The sequence below is a fragment of the Chelon labrosus genome (genome assembly GCF_963514085.1).
Source record: "Chelon labrosus genome assembly, chromosome: 14".
Taxonomy (NCBI): domain Eukaryota; kingdom Metazoa; phylum Chordata; class Actinopteri; order Mugiliformes; family Mugilidae; genus Chelon; species Chelon labrosus.
The window spans coordinates 7,919,991-7,936,956 of NC_140347.1; the positions used below are offsets into that span (position 1 = coordinate 7,919,991).

Genomic DNA, 16,966 nt, shown 5'->3' on the forward strand with positions numbered 1-16,966 from the left:
AGAAGATGCAAAGAGACAAGAGGACTAGAAAGAGACATGACGACTAGAAAGAGACAAGACGCAAAGAGACAGGACGACTAGAAAGAGACAAAATTGCTGCATGAGAACAAGACAAACACAAAGAGACAGGACGACTGTCCGGTAAAGTCTTGTCTCAGAGCGTCTCTCCAGGATAATTTATTTCTCCAGTGAATCTTTACGTCAACGTCACTCTGATCAATCTGATCAGTTGCTTTTCAGATCCATTGACAATAAGAGACACAGAGACACAGTTTATCTGCCTGCATCCTGCTCTCTGGTACATTTAATTATATTTATATATAAAACAATAAAGGAACAAATCTTCTATTTTCAAAATAAAACAAACAATAAGACGTTCATGCTCCGTTTATTAATACATTTATTTACTGTTGTGTGCTCAGGGTTTAAGGGACAGAGGATTAAAGACGCTAATTGTCCTCGTTAGAGTCTTTTTCTTTTACATAACAAACTGACCAAATGCAGAAAGCTCTAATCCTGCACACACACACAAAACAAAAAACAGAATGGTTTTACTTTCCCTCCCACAGCTCAGAGCTCAGAGCCTTAAATCCACCGTCAGATATATTTAAACACGGCAAACAAACAAAAGACAACAACGTGGGAGGACGAAAATAAAAAATAAGAAATCATTCATCAATCTTCCTGCATCTGGGCTGCAGCAGAGAGGAGATGCAGATGTTCACGGATTTAATCTGACGCCGAGGATTATGGTGAATAATCTGTCAGTTCTTCTTCTGCAGGAACCTCCAGTAACAGAACAAAAGACGAATATCGTGAGATCAGCGTCAACGTCCCACGTCTGAACAATCACCAGTGACTCTCCAACTGCTCGGCCTCATGTCCCTGCAAACACAGCACAGAGGAGGAGGAGGAGGAAGAGGAGGAGGATGTTGTTGCCGTTGTTGTTGCCTTTTGACTGAATCAGCACAAACGGGACGATGCTTCCTGGGTGGATGAGGGGAATCCTTCATGCTGCAGCGGTTACGTAAGTGCTCCCTTTAGAGGTTCAGATTTATTTAACTCATCAGCAGAGCGACAAGAACATCCACCTCGCACCACTTCAGTCACTGAGTTCACTGAAGCTGTCCGTCCTGTCCTTTTTTCTTTTCACACCTTTACGGGATGTCCAGAGAGCGTCTGTAACCTAAATCCCGTCCATATAAACCTTATATGAACCGTGAACGCTAGGATCTCAACAAAGACTTAAACAGGAGCTGTGTTAAACTCAGAGAAGTTAGGCAACAAAAACAACGAGCACAAACCTGATGGGACGGTCGACACATAAAGTTTTAACAGGACCACAAGCTTACAGAGTCGCTTTTAAGTTTTGCTACCTTTTGAATATTTGACATTTGTGCAGACAAAGAGAAGCCAACACAACAAATTAAACTGAAATACTTTTTGTAGTTATATATTCAAGAGATTTATTCATCATCAACATATCTGAGAGTTGTCAAAGTAAGTGAACCCTTGTTTTCAGTGACTGCAGCAATAACGTCAACTAAATGTTTCTGGTAACTGCTGATCTGTCTGAAATATCACATTATATATTATATGTTAGTTAACAAACATCGTTCATGATTCATGTTTGAACCTGTGATAAATATATAAAATGAGATTCATAATTTACTGTCAATTAACCCAAAATTAATGTGTTTACACTGAACTTTCTAAATTTCTGCATAAAAATTACTTAAAAGTAGACAAAGACAACCCAATCAAACAAGTGAAAGTGAAATATTATATTTGTGCATTTATTTATTAAAGAAAACTAATCATTTATTCATATCTGTGAGAGTTTTAGAAGCATGTTTCGATAACTGCAGCAACAACATCAACTAAATGTTTCTGGTAACTGCTGATCTGTCTGAAATATCACATTATATTATATGTTAGTTAACAAATATCGTTACCTGATTCATTTTTGAACCTGTGATAAATATATAAAACAAGATTCATAATTTACCATCAATTAAACCAAACTTAATGTGTTTGCAAATTTTCTAGATTTCTGCAACATCAGCTAAACATTTCTGGTAACTGCTGATCTGTCTGTAATATCATATTATATATTATATGTTAGTTAACAAATATCGTTCATGATTCATGTTTGAACTTGTTATGAATATACAAAATGAGATTCATAATTTACTGTCAATTAACCAAAAATTAATGTGTTTAACTTAACGCTCAAAAATTTCAAAATTTATGCTTAAAAATAACTTAAAAGTAGACAAAGATAACCAAACCAAACTAATGAAAGTGAAATTTTATATTTGTGCATTAAATTATTAAACAAAACTAATCATTTGTTCATATCTGTGAGAGTTTTACTGTAACTGCAGCAATAACATCAACTAAAAGTTTCCGGTAACTGCTGTTCTGTCTGAAATATCACATTATATTATATGTTAGTTAACAAATATCGTTACCTTTGCTGATTCATTTTTGAACCTGTGATAAATATATAAAATGAGATTCATAATTTAGCATCATGAAAACCAAACTTAATGTGTTTACACATTTTCTAAATTTCTGCAACATCAGCTAAACATTTCTGGTAATTGCTGATCTGTCTGTAATATCATATTATATATTATATGTTAGTTAACAAATATCGTTCATGATTCACGTTTGAACCTGTGATAAATATATAAAATGAGATTCATAATTTAATGTCAATTAACCCAAACTTAATTGTGTTTAACTTACCGCTCTAAATTTTCTAAATTTCTGCATAAAAAATTACTTAAAAGTAGACAAAAATAACCAAATCCAAACAAATGAAACTGAAATATTACATTTGTGCATTTAATTATTAAAGAAAATTAATCATTTGTTCATATCTGTGAGAGTTTTAGAAGCATGTTCTCTGTAACTGCAGCAATAACATCAACTAAAAGTTTCCGGTAACTGCTGATCTGTCTGAAATATCACATTATATCTTAAGGATGCTTAGTCAACAAATATCGTTACCTTTGGAGATTCGGGTTTGAACCTGTGATAAATATAAACAAGATTCATAATTTACCATCAATTAAACCAAACTTAATGTGTTTAACTTAGAAGCTTTTTTTATGTAATTGCAGCAATAACGTCAACTAAGTGTTTCCAGTAACTGCTGATCTGTCGTCTACAGCAGCTTGAAGGAGTTTTAGCCCGTTCCTCAGTTCTGAGATGTTGGTGGGTTTCCTCACATGAACTGCTTGACTTCAGGTCCTTCCACAACATTTCCACTGGGTTAAGGTCAGGACTTTGACTTGGCCGTTCCTAAATGTTAATGTTTTTTTAAATGCGTCTCCACATGTGCCCCCCCCCCCCCCCCCCCCCCCCCCCCCAACTAGCACTAGATATCCAATTCTGGTCCCTGGACCCGAACAGTGACAGAATAGACTGTGAAACAAAAGCTGAATAACTAATGTGAGACGTCTGAAACTTCAACCTTCAAGAGTTAAAAATCCGCTTTGGTCTTAAATCCTGGAGCCGAGGTCAAATTCTGACTCGTCTTCTAGATCCTCTTCTCCGTCATCCGCCCCACCTGAAGACATAATGATCGGGTCAGTTTTATCTTGTTATCGTCTGAAATAATTATTTTTGTTAATTTTAAAGTTAATTGTCAGATTTAAAACTCCTTCTGATACGATGCTGGTCATGTTTTGTGTTGTTTACTCACCTGAGCTGAAGTCGATGTTTCTCAGCATGTCAGCGACGTCGTCGGTGTCGATGTCAAAGTGGCTCATGCTCTCGAATCCCAGCTCTGGACGCTCAACGTTGGAGGCCCTCGCTGTGGCGGCCATCCTGGAGATAATGACACAAACACACTGGCTTTAAATAAGACTCAAGATTTTACCTTGGAAAAAAAAAAATGTGTTAGAGAGCAAACAGTGATGTCGTTAAAATAGACATCTATCTATCCACCCATCTATCCACCCATCCCTCCATCAATCATCTATCTATGAGTTGTTCCTTTTTCCTTCTGGAAACCTGAATTAAAACCTTAAATTCATGTGAGGACCAGAACCCGTCTCCACTAATGAACGTTGACAGGTTTCAGGCGAGCGTCCTCTGCCTCAACATCTAGAATTAAAAAGGCGAAACACAAACTCTGTCTCGCTTGACTCATTTTTGGGTTAATTGCCTCCAGTGTTGCGTTGGTAAACTCCACGATAAATATTTAATCGGGCAAACTTCTCGTTCAAAGCTCAGCGCTGCTGATTGCGGGTGAAAGGCCAATATTGACTCGATCCATCAGCAAACCAAACACACTCTCTGGTCTCCGCTCATCCCCATGTGGCCGGACGCTGACGGCAGCGCTCGCGACACATTTGTTTGGTTGTTTCGATCTCCAGGATCGTCTGCTGCATAATTTATACAGAATGACCAAATGTCTGACAGACGAGGACGCTGGTGACTGTGTGGACAGGTTAGCTCGGAGAGTAACTAACTTTTTAAATTAATTATTCACCACTATTAATCCTGACTTTTCTGATCGACATTTTATTTTGCACACGTTTTAGATTGGTTTACATATTCCTGTTATATCACAGCACACAATTATTTTCTTTTAGGAGATTGCATTGAGGGGTTCATTGAGTTAATTGTTAATATTTGAATAACTTTCCTGAGTTTTTAAAGACAATTTAGGTTTTAATCAGACGTTTTGAGCCAATTATCAATTATTTTGTGTATAAGTTAAATGTTTTCAGTGCAGTTACGGCATGTCCAAATTAAAAACATCAGTTTTCAGTCTGTTTATAAAAGAATATAACGTACAGTGTCGATTAAAAGTTTTTGCACCTCTCATAATTTTCAATATTTCTGAAAAAATAAAAAAAATAAAAAATAAAAACATGAGCTCATTTTCACACAAGTCCTGAAAGTAGACAAAGAGAACCTAATGAAACAGAAATATTATACTTGTGCATTTATCTATTTATCCAAGAAAATGAATCTTAAGAGGAGCTTGGCCATGCAGCAGATCAGCGGTTACCGGAAATATTTAGTAGCCGTTATCGCTACAAATACCGAAAACAAGGGTTTCATATACTTTTGCAACTCACAAATTTGTACAAATTATTAATTTTCTTGTATAAATAAGGCCACAGCACAAGGACATCTGTCCATGAGCTGAATCTGAAGACAAACTGGGTCATGCAGCAAGACAACGAGCCCAAAAACAAAAAAAGTGGTTCTACAAAAGAACAAGATGAATGTTTAGGAATGGCCAAGTCAAAGTCCTGACCTTAATCCAATAGAAATGTTGTGGAAGGACCTGAAGCAAGCAGTTGATGTGAGGAAACCCACCAACATCTCAGAACTGAAGTGGTTCTGTTCTGAGCTTCCTCCAAGCTGCTGCAGACGACGGATCAGCAGTTACCGGAAACGTTTAGTTGATTTTATTGCTGCAGATACTGAAAATATGCTTCTAAAACTCTCACAGATATGAACAAATGATTCATTTTCTTGAATAAAATAAATGCAAAAATATAATATTTTAGTTTCAATTGTTTGATTTGGTTGTTTTTTGTCTATTTTTAAGTAATTTCTATGCAGAAGTGCAGAAATGTTTTAGCGGTGTAAACACATAAAGTTTGGTTTAATTGACAGTAGATGATGAATCTTGTTTTATATATTTATCACAGGTTCAAACTTAAATCTTGAAAGGTAATTATATTTGATAACTAAGCATCGTTATAATATTTAGACGTGTCGTGCAGCAGAAAAAGAGAAACGCTTCCAAGTCACTTACTTTTCCAGGATGTCGGTGGCGCTCTGTGAGAGAGACACAGAAAAGAGAGTTAATCACTTTGTGCTTCAGTCACCTGTGCCAACAACATGCGTCTGAAGTATCTGTCAGACGCGACACTGTAAAATTAAAACACAGTGTCTTTAGAAATACTGCCAGCTGCCAGAGTGGCCTCATGGTGTTTACTACCTGCTTCCGCTGACCCTATCTTCTTTAGCACCTGTTCTGGCTGAGCATAAAAACAGAGACACCTGAGGCTCGGGCCGTCGTCCTCAGAAGAGAAGACGCAGTGACGTCGACATGTCGCAGTAAAAGAGGCGAGGCCGTCTGCTCACGACTTTTACCAACTTCTTACCGTCATGAAACTTCTCATAAAATGTTCAGAGCTTAACTAAAGCACGTCTACATTAAAGGAGCAGTGTGTAGGATTTAAAATCACGTTACAAACTGTGTTTTTTATTAGTTTAGAATGAGCCTTTGTTATATTCTTATATGTATATTTATTAAGTTATTAAGCCGAGCCAAAGAGGTGCTAATGTACATTTCATCAGGAAATAGAGAGAGAAACGTTATAAACGTTACAAACATATAATTAGTAATCAAGGAGAAACTTTGCACCGATATATTTGATCCGTAGCTGGATTTTAGTTGTTAAACCTACGTCATTTGACGGGTCGATACAGGACGCCACTAGAGGGACCGAGCAGCTCTTCATTATCTGTGCACACGTCGTATGAATTACTCATGAGCCTGTGAGCAATGATACCGTCGTCTATGTGTCTTAAGGTATGCAGGACCAGAGACCCAGCTGTCCCCAGGGGGGTTTGTGGAAGCTGGTAGCCCGACACGGAGGCGTCCCCCTCTGGGCTTACTGACTTACTCGTCTTCACCATCCTGCACCTGTGCACATAAAACTCTTCATCATTGGTAGAGTGGTGGCTACTGAGCCTGGATCATCCTGATAATTTATTTTTGCACGTTACCAGCGATAACAATTTACTGAATAGTTACATTTGTCTGAATGACCTTTAAAGTACAAACTATGGCAGGTAAAACCTTTTAGTGTAACCTCCACTTAACCCTCAGGCATCAGTTTCATTGACTACCCTCTTGTGTCGTTAAGGACAAAAATGTCCACGTCCAAAAAAACTGCTATAAAAATTGAACTGATTAATATATATATTTTTTTTTTCTGGATTTTTCTGCATAAATCTCTTAAACCACTTCAGCGCTTTACAAAACTACCAAAAATTCAATCATTTTGAGGATTTTAACCCTTTAAATGCTAGTTTGATAGCTTAAAGTCACTTTTTTTTGAACGAAAAAAACTAAAAAAATTAGTTATTTTCCATAAAACTAATATTAGGGAGGCTGGGGCATTTTTTTATTTTTTATTTTTTTCAAATCAATCTTGGATATAACCAAGATTATCTAAAATATTGACTTGACTGCATTATTAGTTTTTATGTAGCATCAGATTCAAAATTTACTTCCCTCTTGTGACCTTAGCGGACAAAAATGTTCCATTGACTCCCATTAAAACTAAATTTTTTAATCTCTAATCGATGACACAATATAATCATTAATTCTGCAATATTAGGGGTTAATTTATGAGAAAAATGGTCAAATTTGTCATTTTTAATGTTCAACACTAAAATCAGCCATTTCCCCATTATAGGGGCTTTTTTTTAATTTCAAACTTTGTGTTGAAAAAAAAACAAAACACATATGATATGACGTAAACTGTCCTTCTAGTAGCTGAAACAGCCTTTAGCTTTACCCACCTGTATGAACAGAGGCATGTGTCGCTCCTCCAACGACTGTATGGCTGTCTCGACCAGCGCGGCCGCCGCCTCCAGGTGATCGCTGAGCCGGCGGGCGAGGGATCGAACGTGCTTCAGCTTCTCGTCCTGTTGTTTGGTGATGAGGCCGACCAGCTCCTGCTTGCGCTCCTCCAGGATGGCCACCAGGCCGTCAAAGCGGCCGGCCAGGTGCTCCCTCTGTCGCTGACCTCTGTCCTGAGGTGAGAAGAGATTTTCAAGGATATGTGTTGGTGGTGGAAATGGCTTAAATGTGAACTGCTTCTTCCCAGACTTGGTACATTTTCACCAAAGGTTTTTACTGCAGGTTTGTCCAACTATCCACAGTGAGTGTATATAAAGTTGGATGAACCCCTTTGTGTAATCACCCACAGGATTTCCTGAAGAGTAGTTTTGAAGCTCAGTGGCGTCTATGACCGCCGCCATCTTAGCTGAGCCTGACTCCACCCAGCTAATTAAAAAAAAAGGCACGGCAACTGCATGTCACTCAAATTAGCCACACCCTTAATTATATATAACTTTAAGCCTTGATATAATAATTTAAAATTCTTCCTCGTACAGTTGTCATGAATGGAGAAATGAACAAAAACTGTTTCTTGTACCAGGTTGTGAACATGATTATTTATGCTGTAAAGACATTTTAACTCGGTCGTCTATGGAGATTGGGGTTGCTACTTGCGCCATATTTCTGGACTTTTCAGAGCCAGTTAACGGGATTCTTTATCTTGACAGTCTAGGGTTAGGGTTAGGGTTATTTGAACATGAAGCCTAACATTCACACAGAAGCAGTTTATAGATGCGCTGGCAACAGCTGGACTGGTGTGAACGCCACTTTGAACCTGACGTAGGGATTTAAAGCCGCACGAATTCAAGCGCTGCCTGGGACGAGGAAAAGCCGTCTGTTTGTGTGTTTGTTTCTAACCTCGACAGTGCGGCAGATTTCTTCCATCTGAGAGATGACAGCCTGGATGTGGTCGTTACTGGCGACCAAGATGGCGATGCCGTCGCTCAGCTCCGTCTGTAAACATAACAACAGACCTTAAAGACATCTGTCTTGTTAAAATAATTATAAAAACTGATCAGTTCCAGTTCTGCTAAATTCTGTCTCTGTTTTCTCTGAGAATATAATTTTGGACTCAATAAATTCATTGACAAATGAAAATAATTAAAAATAAAATAAACACTTCAACTTCTTTACCAAATTTCCTACATATGACATTTCAATACATTATCATTTCTACTCAGTACCATGATTGATTTAAAAACCCATTAATCACCATTCGTCCTATAACTAGAGATGAAACACTTAAATAAATTAAATTACAGATTCTCAAATTTGTTGCTTCCAACGACACCAATCAGCCATGACATTATTTGTTCTGTAAATTCCCCTTGGGTCCAACCATTCATGTGGATGTTACTTTGACACGTACCACCTACCTAAGACATGAATGCAGATCATGTAAATCCTTTCCTGGAGACAGTGTTCCCCGATGGCCTCTTTCAGCAGGATAACACTCCCTGCTACAAATCTAAAATGCTTCAGGAATGATTTGAAGAACACAACAACGAGTCCAAGATGTTGACTTGGCCTCCAAATTCCCCACATCTAAATCTAATCCAGCATCCGTGGGATGTTCTAGACAAACAAGCCTCCAATCCATGGAGGCCCCACCTTGCAAATTCTGCAAGGTGCTAACGCCTTGCTACCAGATATCACAGAACACCTTCAGAGGTCTAGAGGAGTCCAGGCCTTGACGGGTCAGGGAGGCTTTGGAGGAAAACCAATCCCAATATTAGGCATAATGTTATGGTTGATTGGTGCAGTTTTTAAATTCATACTTTAAAAAGCATTTAACTTGAAAAGAAGGAAGTTTGCACAACTCTCCCTTGACTAAAACTCTGGAAGCAAAAGTGACACCAACACAATATTAGGCAGGTGGTCATAATGCTATGGCTGATTGTTGTAGTTTCTAAAAATTAAGACCAAACTTTTAAAATCCTTTAAAAAAAAAAAAAAAACTTGAGAAGAATTAAGTGAATTGACTGTCACGAAGTGTCAGGAAAAAAAAAATTGTCTAAGACCCTGGCAACAAAACGCGAACCAAGACGACATTAGGTCATAATGTTATGGCAGACAGGTGATCAGTAGGTGAATCAGTGACAACAACAGCCCACTCTTTTCTGAACTCCGTTCCTATTAAAAAGATAAACTTAGAGGAGGGTTTGGAGCTGAATGAGTCACCGGTGTGTCCTCTGCTGCAGCGGCAACAAACGTTGTCACCTCGACGGAGGCGAAAATGAAATCAGCAAAACTTTTGTTTGTATGTTTTTTTCCGCGGAGAACCCGACAACTTCGCCGAGCCTCATCTGAATTTCAGATGGAGTGATTCAGAGGCCGAGTGAGAAGATGGAGAGGCCGGCGCTCGAAATGTCAACAAAGCCAACTGCTCGATAACGCCGCCGGGCGCTGCTGCTGTTGTTGCTGATGATGATGACGACGATGATGCTGTCGCCTCCATCGCCATAATGAAAAAATGATGAAGGTCGCCATGTCGTTATCAGAAAGGCCCCGCCCACAAACTTTATAGTTTAGATCATTCAGTGAGTAACGGCCTTTGACCTTTGGAGAAGCTTCAGCTTCAGGAGTTCAGTACAATTAAGTGAAGTGGGATGCAATGAAGTGTCAAAAAAGCGTGGACGGCTAAAGAAAAGCAAGTTGCATGAACAAAATGGAAGGATGTGAAGAGGCTTGAAGTGAACTGAAGTGAAGTGAATGGTGACTTTGAAGTAAAGTGGATTACAGCAGAGTGATGGGAAGCCAAGTGGAGTAAAGTGACATGATGTGAACTGTAGGAACGAAGTGTCATGATGTGATGTGGAAGAAAAAAGTGAGGTGAAGTAAAGTGAAGTGGACAAAAGGAGGACCTGGAATAAATAATGAATTACCGCTGATTACTTCCTCACCTTCTGCCTCAGGTAGACGTTGCTGAGCGGCGCCACGTCACAATCTTTGTGTTGCCCGAACACTTTGCACATGGAGCAGGTCGGCGTCTGGCAGGACAGACAGTAGATGTTGATCTTCTCCTCCTCGTGTTCGTCACACATCAGCTGCTGCTGTTGCTGCTGCTCTGGTTTCATCTTGACTAGTCTGCAAGAGACACAAAGTCTCACGTGAGTCTAGAGAAAAGTTGCGCCAAGCGTCAACATCGTGTGGCGTTCGTAAAACCGTGTTTGACGACATCTTCAGAAACAGTGGAGGTGTAATAACATCTGAGGAAACTACCTTTTCTTTAGGCCTTTACGTTTCCTACATCATTAGCTTGATAAACTGTTAGCCTCTAGATGCTAACAGTGGCCTAGCATAAAATAAGGGGAAGTGACAAAAGTGAAGTGGTGGGAAGTAATGAGTAGTCATATGAAACTAAGAGTGAAGTGGAATAAAGTAGGAAAGTGAGGAGGAGTAAAAAGGAGTGCCATGAAGTGCCGTAATGAAAGGGGAAGTGAAGTTAGAGTGAATTAAAGTGAAAGGATGAGAAGCGTGAGTGATGTGACATGAAAGGAGTGAAGAAAAGTGAGTTGATGTAGGTGAAGTGGATTAACTGAAGTGGGATGAAATTAAGTGGCAAAAGGTGTGGACGGCTGAAGAATAGCGAATTAAACTGAAATGTAATGGAGTCGAGCGAACAAGTTGGAAGGATGTGAAGTGGACTGAAGTAAATTGCAGTGCTAGGATGTGAAGTTAAGTGAATTAAGGGGAAGTGATCTGGGATCAAGTGTAGAAAAGTGGAGTAATTAAGGAGCAACAAGTGGAATACGAATGTGAACATCGAAAACTGATTGATTTGTGTCTTCGAAAGTAAGTGAAAATTAAGTGAAATTCCAATTGAGCTGTGTGAACAAGGATGTGAAGTGGTTTAAAAGAAACTGAAGTGAAGGGAATAAAGTGACGTGAAGTCAAGTGGAATAAAGTGAGTTGGAAAGAAGTGGTTTAATTCAAACTAGTGAAATAACTGCAGCGCGAACTGGAGTGAAGTAAATTGAAGTGTAATAAAAGGCTAGGATGTGAAGTGTCTTGATTAAGGTGAAATAATGTTAAGTATAAAAAAGTGAGGAGGAATAAATGAGGTGTGTTGTAAGAAGTGGAAGCGGAATGCTAAAGTGAAGTCACAATATAAGGGGAAGTGGAGCGACAAAAGTGAAGTGGTGGGAAGTAATGAGTAGTCATATAAAACTAAGAGTGAAGTGGAATAAAGTAAACTGTAGGAAAGCGAGGAGGAATGAAAAGGGGTGCCATGAATTAAAGTGAAAGGATGAGAGGTGTGAGTGATGTGAGATGAATGGAGCGAAGAACAGTGAGTTAATGTGGGTGAAGTGGAGAGTCCTCTTGAGTGAAGTGGTATGAAATGAAGTGGCAAAAAGCGTGGACGGCTGAAGAAAAGCAAACTAAACTGAAATGTAAAGGAGTCGAGCGAACAAACTGGAAGGATGTGAAGTGGACTGAAGTGGATTACAGCGGCGCGATGTGAAGTGGAGTAAAGTGACATGAAGTAAACTGTAGGAACAAAGTGTCATGAAGTGATGTGGTCTGGAGGAAAAGAGTGGCGTGAAGTAAAATGAAGTGGAATAAAGCGCTAGGATGTGAAGTTAAGTGAATTAAGATGAAGTGATCTGGGGTCAAGTGTAGAGAAGTGGAATAATTAAGGAGCAACAAGTGGAATACCAACGTGTATACATGTACAGATACCTTTAACTTTTAGACGACCTTTAACCGAAGTTATAAGATCATTTAATAAAGTTATTTTAGTCTTCTTTGCTGTCAGACATATTTTTTTAAAGGGCCCTAAAATTAAGACTCAAAGGAAACTCGGCCAACTTTTAATCTCATTTCCACACACAGGAGTGGCATGGCGTCCACTAAGACTTGGCAAAGCCGGCCGTATTGTGGAAGAGGCTTATTTTACTTTCTCTACCACTGACGCATTTTGGCGTCAGAACTACATCAAGAGTTTGGCTCGGAGGAACGTTGTTTGTTCACCACCTGGGAATCCAGAGTGTGTCACCGCTCAGCTATAGCTTCGCTCAGAACCACATGTTTATTTAAAGGATAACATCCATTTCTGTTTGAAGTTTCTTTTTTTTTTAGTGGTTTAACATAATTTCTGCTCAGATTTATCGCGGCCTGGCACAACAGAGCTTTGTTGAGCAGAAGCCAAATTTGATGTCCTCTGCATTCTGACGTAGGCGTCTCTGACCAAAACTGTGATTAACTAATGAAGAATTTCTTTCCGCCTTTGAGTTAATAAATAAAAAAATGAATAAATTGTGCAGCTCCCATCTATTTTAGCCCACACAGAGAAAGAGGGGACTCCTGTCCTACTGTCTCCAATGAATGCCCACGTCTCTCTTCCTTAACCAGTGACTCATTCAGCTTCTATTTGGTGAGTGAAAGTGACAAATGTACACTTGAGGATGACTTAAATGTCAGTCGTAGCAAGCGTGTACGCTCATAAAACCGGAGGACGCTTGGAACGTTTCACCTTCTGGCAATGTTCAGACAATGAAAGGTGGATTTGGTTGTTATAACTTAACAATGCTTTCAAGAAGGAAGATACGACCGAATGCAGAGAGAATTTGAGCTGAATAATTGAAGTGATTAGTTATGAAATAGACTCCTAAGAACATGTTAGACTGAATATTAGTATCTAGCTGCAATCACAACATAACTAAATGCCAACAGAAGGTAAGGGATAAACATTTTCCTACTTCAGAAGATCCTCTTAAAGTTCCCATGAACCAAAATTTTATGTTTCAGTGTCGTTAGATGAAACGTCTTATATCATATTTAAGACCCGACTCTGCCCCAATGCTGACAAATAATGTTTTTTTTTTTTGTTTTGTCATTCTTAAAAGGTAATCATTTTTTCTTTAGTCATTTTCTGGAAAATTATTTAAAATGTTGATGACTCATCCTGCACTAGGGGGCGCGCTCTACTCAGCTTGAACTGGCGTGGGTGGAGCCTACTCAGGCCATCAGAGCTGACCAATGAGAACAGTTTTTTTTTTGTTTTTGTTTTTTGGGGCAATGAGGGGATGTGGCCTCTTTAGCTTTGTGTTTTTACATGAAATAACTTTATATACACAATTAAACAGATGTTTTATGTCATATAAATGATGTTACCGTCTATGAGTTATCTTATTCACCAGTAGCTTGCAGTCTTAGCTTGAACTTGTGTGGGCGGAGCCTGATGAGGCCATCGGAGCTGACCAATCAGAATCAGACTGTTTTTTTTTTTTTCCTCCAGGCCTCCTTTGCTTCCAGTTTTTTTTACAGGAAATATTCTGCACAAAATATTCAGTGGCATTTAAATATATATTTCTTATATACTTTAATATCTGAGATGCTAAAATGTAAAGTTTTTTATGGAAACCCTTTGTAACAGATTCTGGTATCCTTACATTCAAGACAAACCCTTTGACCACAGTAAAAACCTAAACTTAATAAAATAAACTTATATATTTAACTATAAAGTCTTATTCATTAAAACTCCCCACAATGAATAAAAAGTAGGTAAACCATTCAGTATGGATGCATCACCTCCCCACTACTAAGAGCCTGTAAAGCAGCAGTAATAGAATATAACACTGCCCTCTGCTGGTAGTCAGTCATTACTACAAGGACAAACACAGTCTTAGTCTGGACACTTTAAAATTAATTATCTGACAATTCTAGTTTAAAATTGTAATAATTGTAATATATTCAATATTAGAATTAAAATAGCAGTTGATTATACCCTGAATATTAGACATATTAATGGTATTAAACACTAAAGATAAAACATTTAGATCAAATAAAATGTCCTGTGTCCTGTGTAAGATTTAGAAAAATAAAACTGATAAAGTAATAAAGCTTGGGCCTCAGCTCTGACCCCCCCACACCTGCCTCACCTGGAGGACTCCTGCTGCCGGTAGATGTCGATGATGTTCTCCACCAGCAGGTTCCTCTGGAGGCCGTAGACCCCGTGGCGGTCCAGCACCACCTCGTGGCGACAGGACGGACAGCGGAAGCGGCCGCCGGTGGCAGCCACCACGCTGGAGGAGCCCCGGGGCTGCCACAGAGGGTTTGATGACTGGATGCAGAAATGAAGAGAGAGGGAGGAGGTCACTCAAGTTACAAAGAAAGGTTGGTTTGTTTCAAGGTAAATATTCACTTTTTAGACTCAACACTTGTTCTGGTCAGATGTTTCTTTGACCATCTCAACATTTCTCAACTTGTGCCTCTAGCTTCTAATCACTTCTGACACTCTAGACACATTTCTTTGTGAATGTTGTGCATGAAAATATAACAGTAGACTCAAACTGGGCACAGACAGTCTGAGAGGTCCCAGAGGAACCCAGAGGAACTTCTAAGCAGCTAAAGGCCAATGGTAATGTTGATGAATCCACCAAACAACCATGGTGTGATGGACAAAGACACTGATCTACAAAAAGAACATTTCTAAACATCATGTGGACAAGACAGAAGACTGTTGGGACAATGTTTAGTGGACAGATGAGACCAAAGTAGAATAGTTTAGTTTAAATGAGAGACATCAGAACCTCATCCCGTCCTTGAAACATGGGGGTGCTAATGTCCTGGTTTGGGCCTGTTCTGCTGCATCGGGACCAGGACGTCTTGAGCATCATTGATGGACCAATGAGTTCTGAATTCTACCAGTGAACTCTAAAAGGACATGTCAGGACATCTGTCCACGAGCTGAATGTGAAGAGAAACTGGGCCATGAACCAAGAGCACAAGTGGTTCTACAAAAGAACGGTTAAAGAAGAACAAGATGAATGTTTAGGAACGTCCAAGTCAAAGTCCTGACCTTAATCCAAGAGAAATGTTGTGGAAGGACCTGAAGCAAGCAGTTGATGTGAGGAAACCCACCAACATCTCAGGTCTGAAGTGGTTCTGTTCTGCTATAGACGGCAGATCAGCAGTTACCGTAAACGCTTAGTTGACGTTATTGCTGCAGTTACTGAAAACACGGGTTCACTTACTTTCACAAGTCACAGATGTGTACAAATTATTGATTTTCTTGAATAAACAAATAAAAAAAACTATAAAATTTCTGTTTCAGGTGTTCGACTGGGTTCTCTTGGTCTACCTTGAGGACTTGTATGCGCAAAAACTTTTAATCAGCAGTGTATAATTTCCTAAAAGTCCGTTTCTAAAACTTGTACTGTGGTTAATTAACAAAAGAAGAACCTTTTTGTCCTGCTGTGGATGTAACATGACTACAACAAGGCCTCACTTTTATTTCCCTCCGTCTCACCTGGAAGACGTCGTTGGCACACTTGCGGCAGAGGTTGTGCTGGCAGGGCAGGATGACCACGGGTTTGGAGAACATCTCCAGGCAGACGGGGCAGATCAGCTGCTTCTCCAGGTTCTCCATGGAGGCTCCTCCTCCGCCGCCGCTGCTGCTGCCTCCGGCCCCGGGCCCAGAGCTGCCCGCCGCCGGAGGCTTGAACCCGAGAGTGAAGTTCATGACCTCTGAGGAAAAGAAGCCGGTCCGAGCTCTAAAAATTTTCTGGTTTTATTCGTTTTTGTTTTGTTATTGCGCTCTAGCCGTCCGGCCCTTTGTGAAGACCCTCCCTCACTCAGCCCCTCGGCAGCCGGCCTGTCGACGGGGTGGTATTTTTAGCTCCTGGGTTTGTTCAGCCTGTCTAAACTGCGTTCCACAACCGGACCAGTTGACAGTCCGGGGAGTGGCATGGGATCACAGCGACGGTCAAATGATAATGTTTTTATGAAGCCTGATACTTCGGACGGGATCCTGGTGACTCAATGCAACCTCCGTCCGCCATCTTGGAGGCCGTTAACACCTCGGCATAAACACAGAGAAGCATTTCAACTGTTTTTTTTGTTTTTTTTACTCCCGAGGTCTCTATTTATCCTTCGTCCTGACTCATCTCAGATAAATATATATCAGCCAATGGCAGCAGTTTTACTATAATCCTCTATAAACTTGATCTGGTTTTGTCTGGATTGTGTCAAAAGATTCATCAAAACCAAGTAAACAAGGAGGATTTTTGGGTAATACTCTACAAAAAGTCACATTTAATAAAGTTTTAGGAGCCATAGCTTCAACAAATCAGCCAAATTTACATGTAATTGATATTTTAATTAGGGTTTTAACAGTATTTCATATAAAAATGGTACATGTTCTCCAGTGTTTCTTCATGCCGTCATCTTAGTGTTTGAAACTGAGTGAGTTAAAGCTGCAGCTAAAATAAATTTAAATAAAAGTTAACAACCTTTTTTTCTTTCCTCCATCCGAGCTGCTAAATATAAAAATGTGTGTCACTGAGTCAT

General features: G+C 39.5%; 1 protein-coding gene across 1 annotated transcript; it reads right to left on the bottom strand.

Annotated features, from left to right (window-relative positions):
- Nucleotides 1-3,707: 3,707 nt before the first annotated feature.
- On the bottom strand, nucleotides 3,708-16,495 carry trim54 (tripartite motif containing 54; the record flags this gene model as incomplete). The annotated part of the gene is made up of 6 exons (XM_084560360.1): nucleotides 15,927-16,495; nucleotides 14,557-14,738; nucleotides 10,576-10,759; nucleotides 8,531-8,626; nucleotides 7,573-7,806; nucleotides 3,708-3,863 (listed from the first exon to the last, which is right to left on the bottom strand). Exons 1-6 carry the CDS (start codon nucleotides 16,137-16,139, stop codon nucleotides 3,708-3,710), a joined length of 1,065 nt encoding a protein of 354 aa, XP_084416486.1. The 5' UTR covers nucleotides 16,140-16,495.
- Nucleotides 16,496-16,966: the final 471 nt, after the last annotated feature.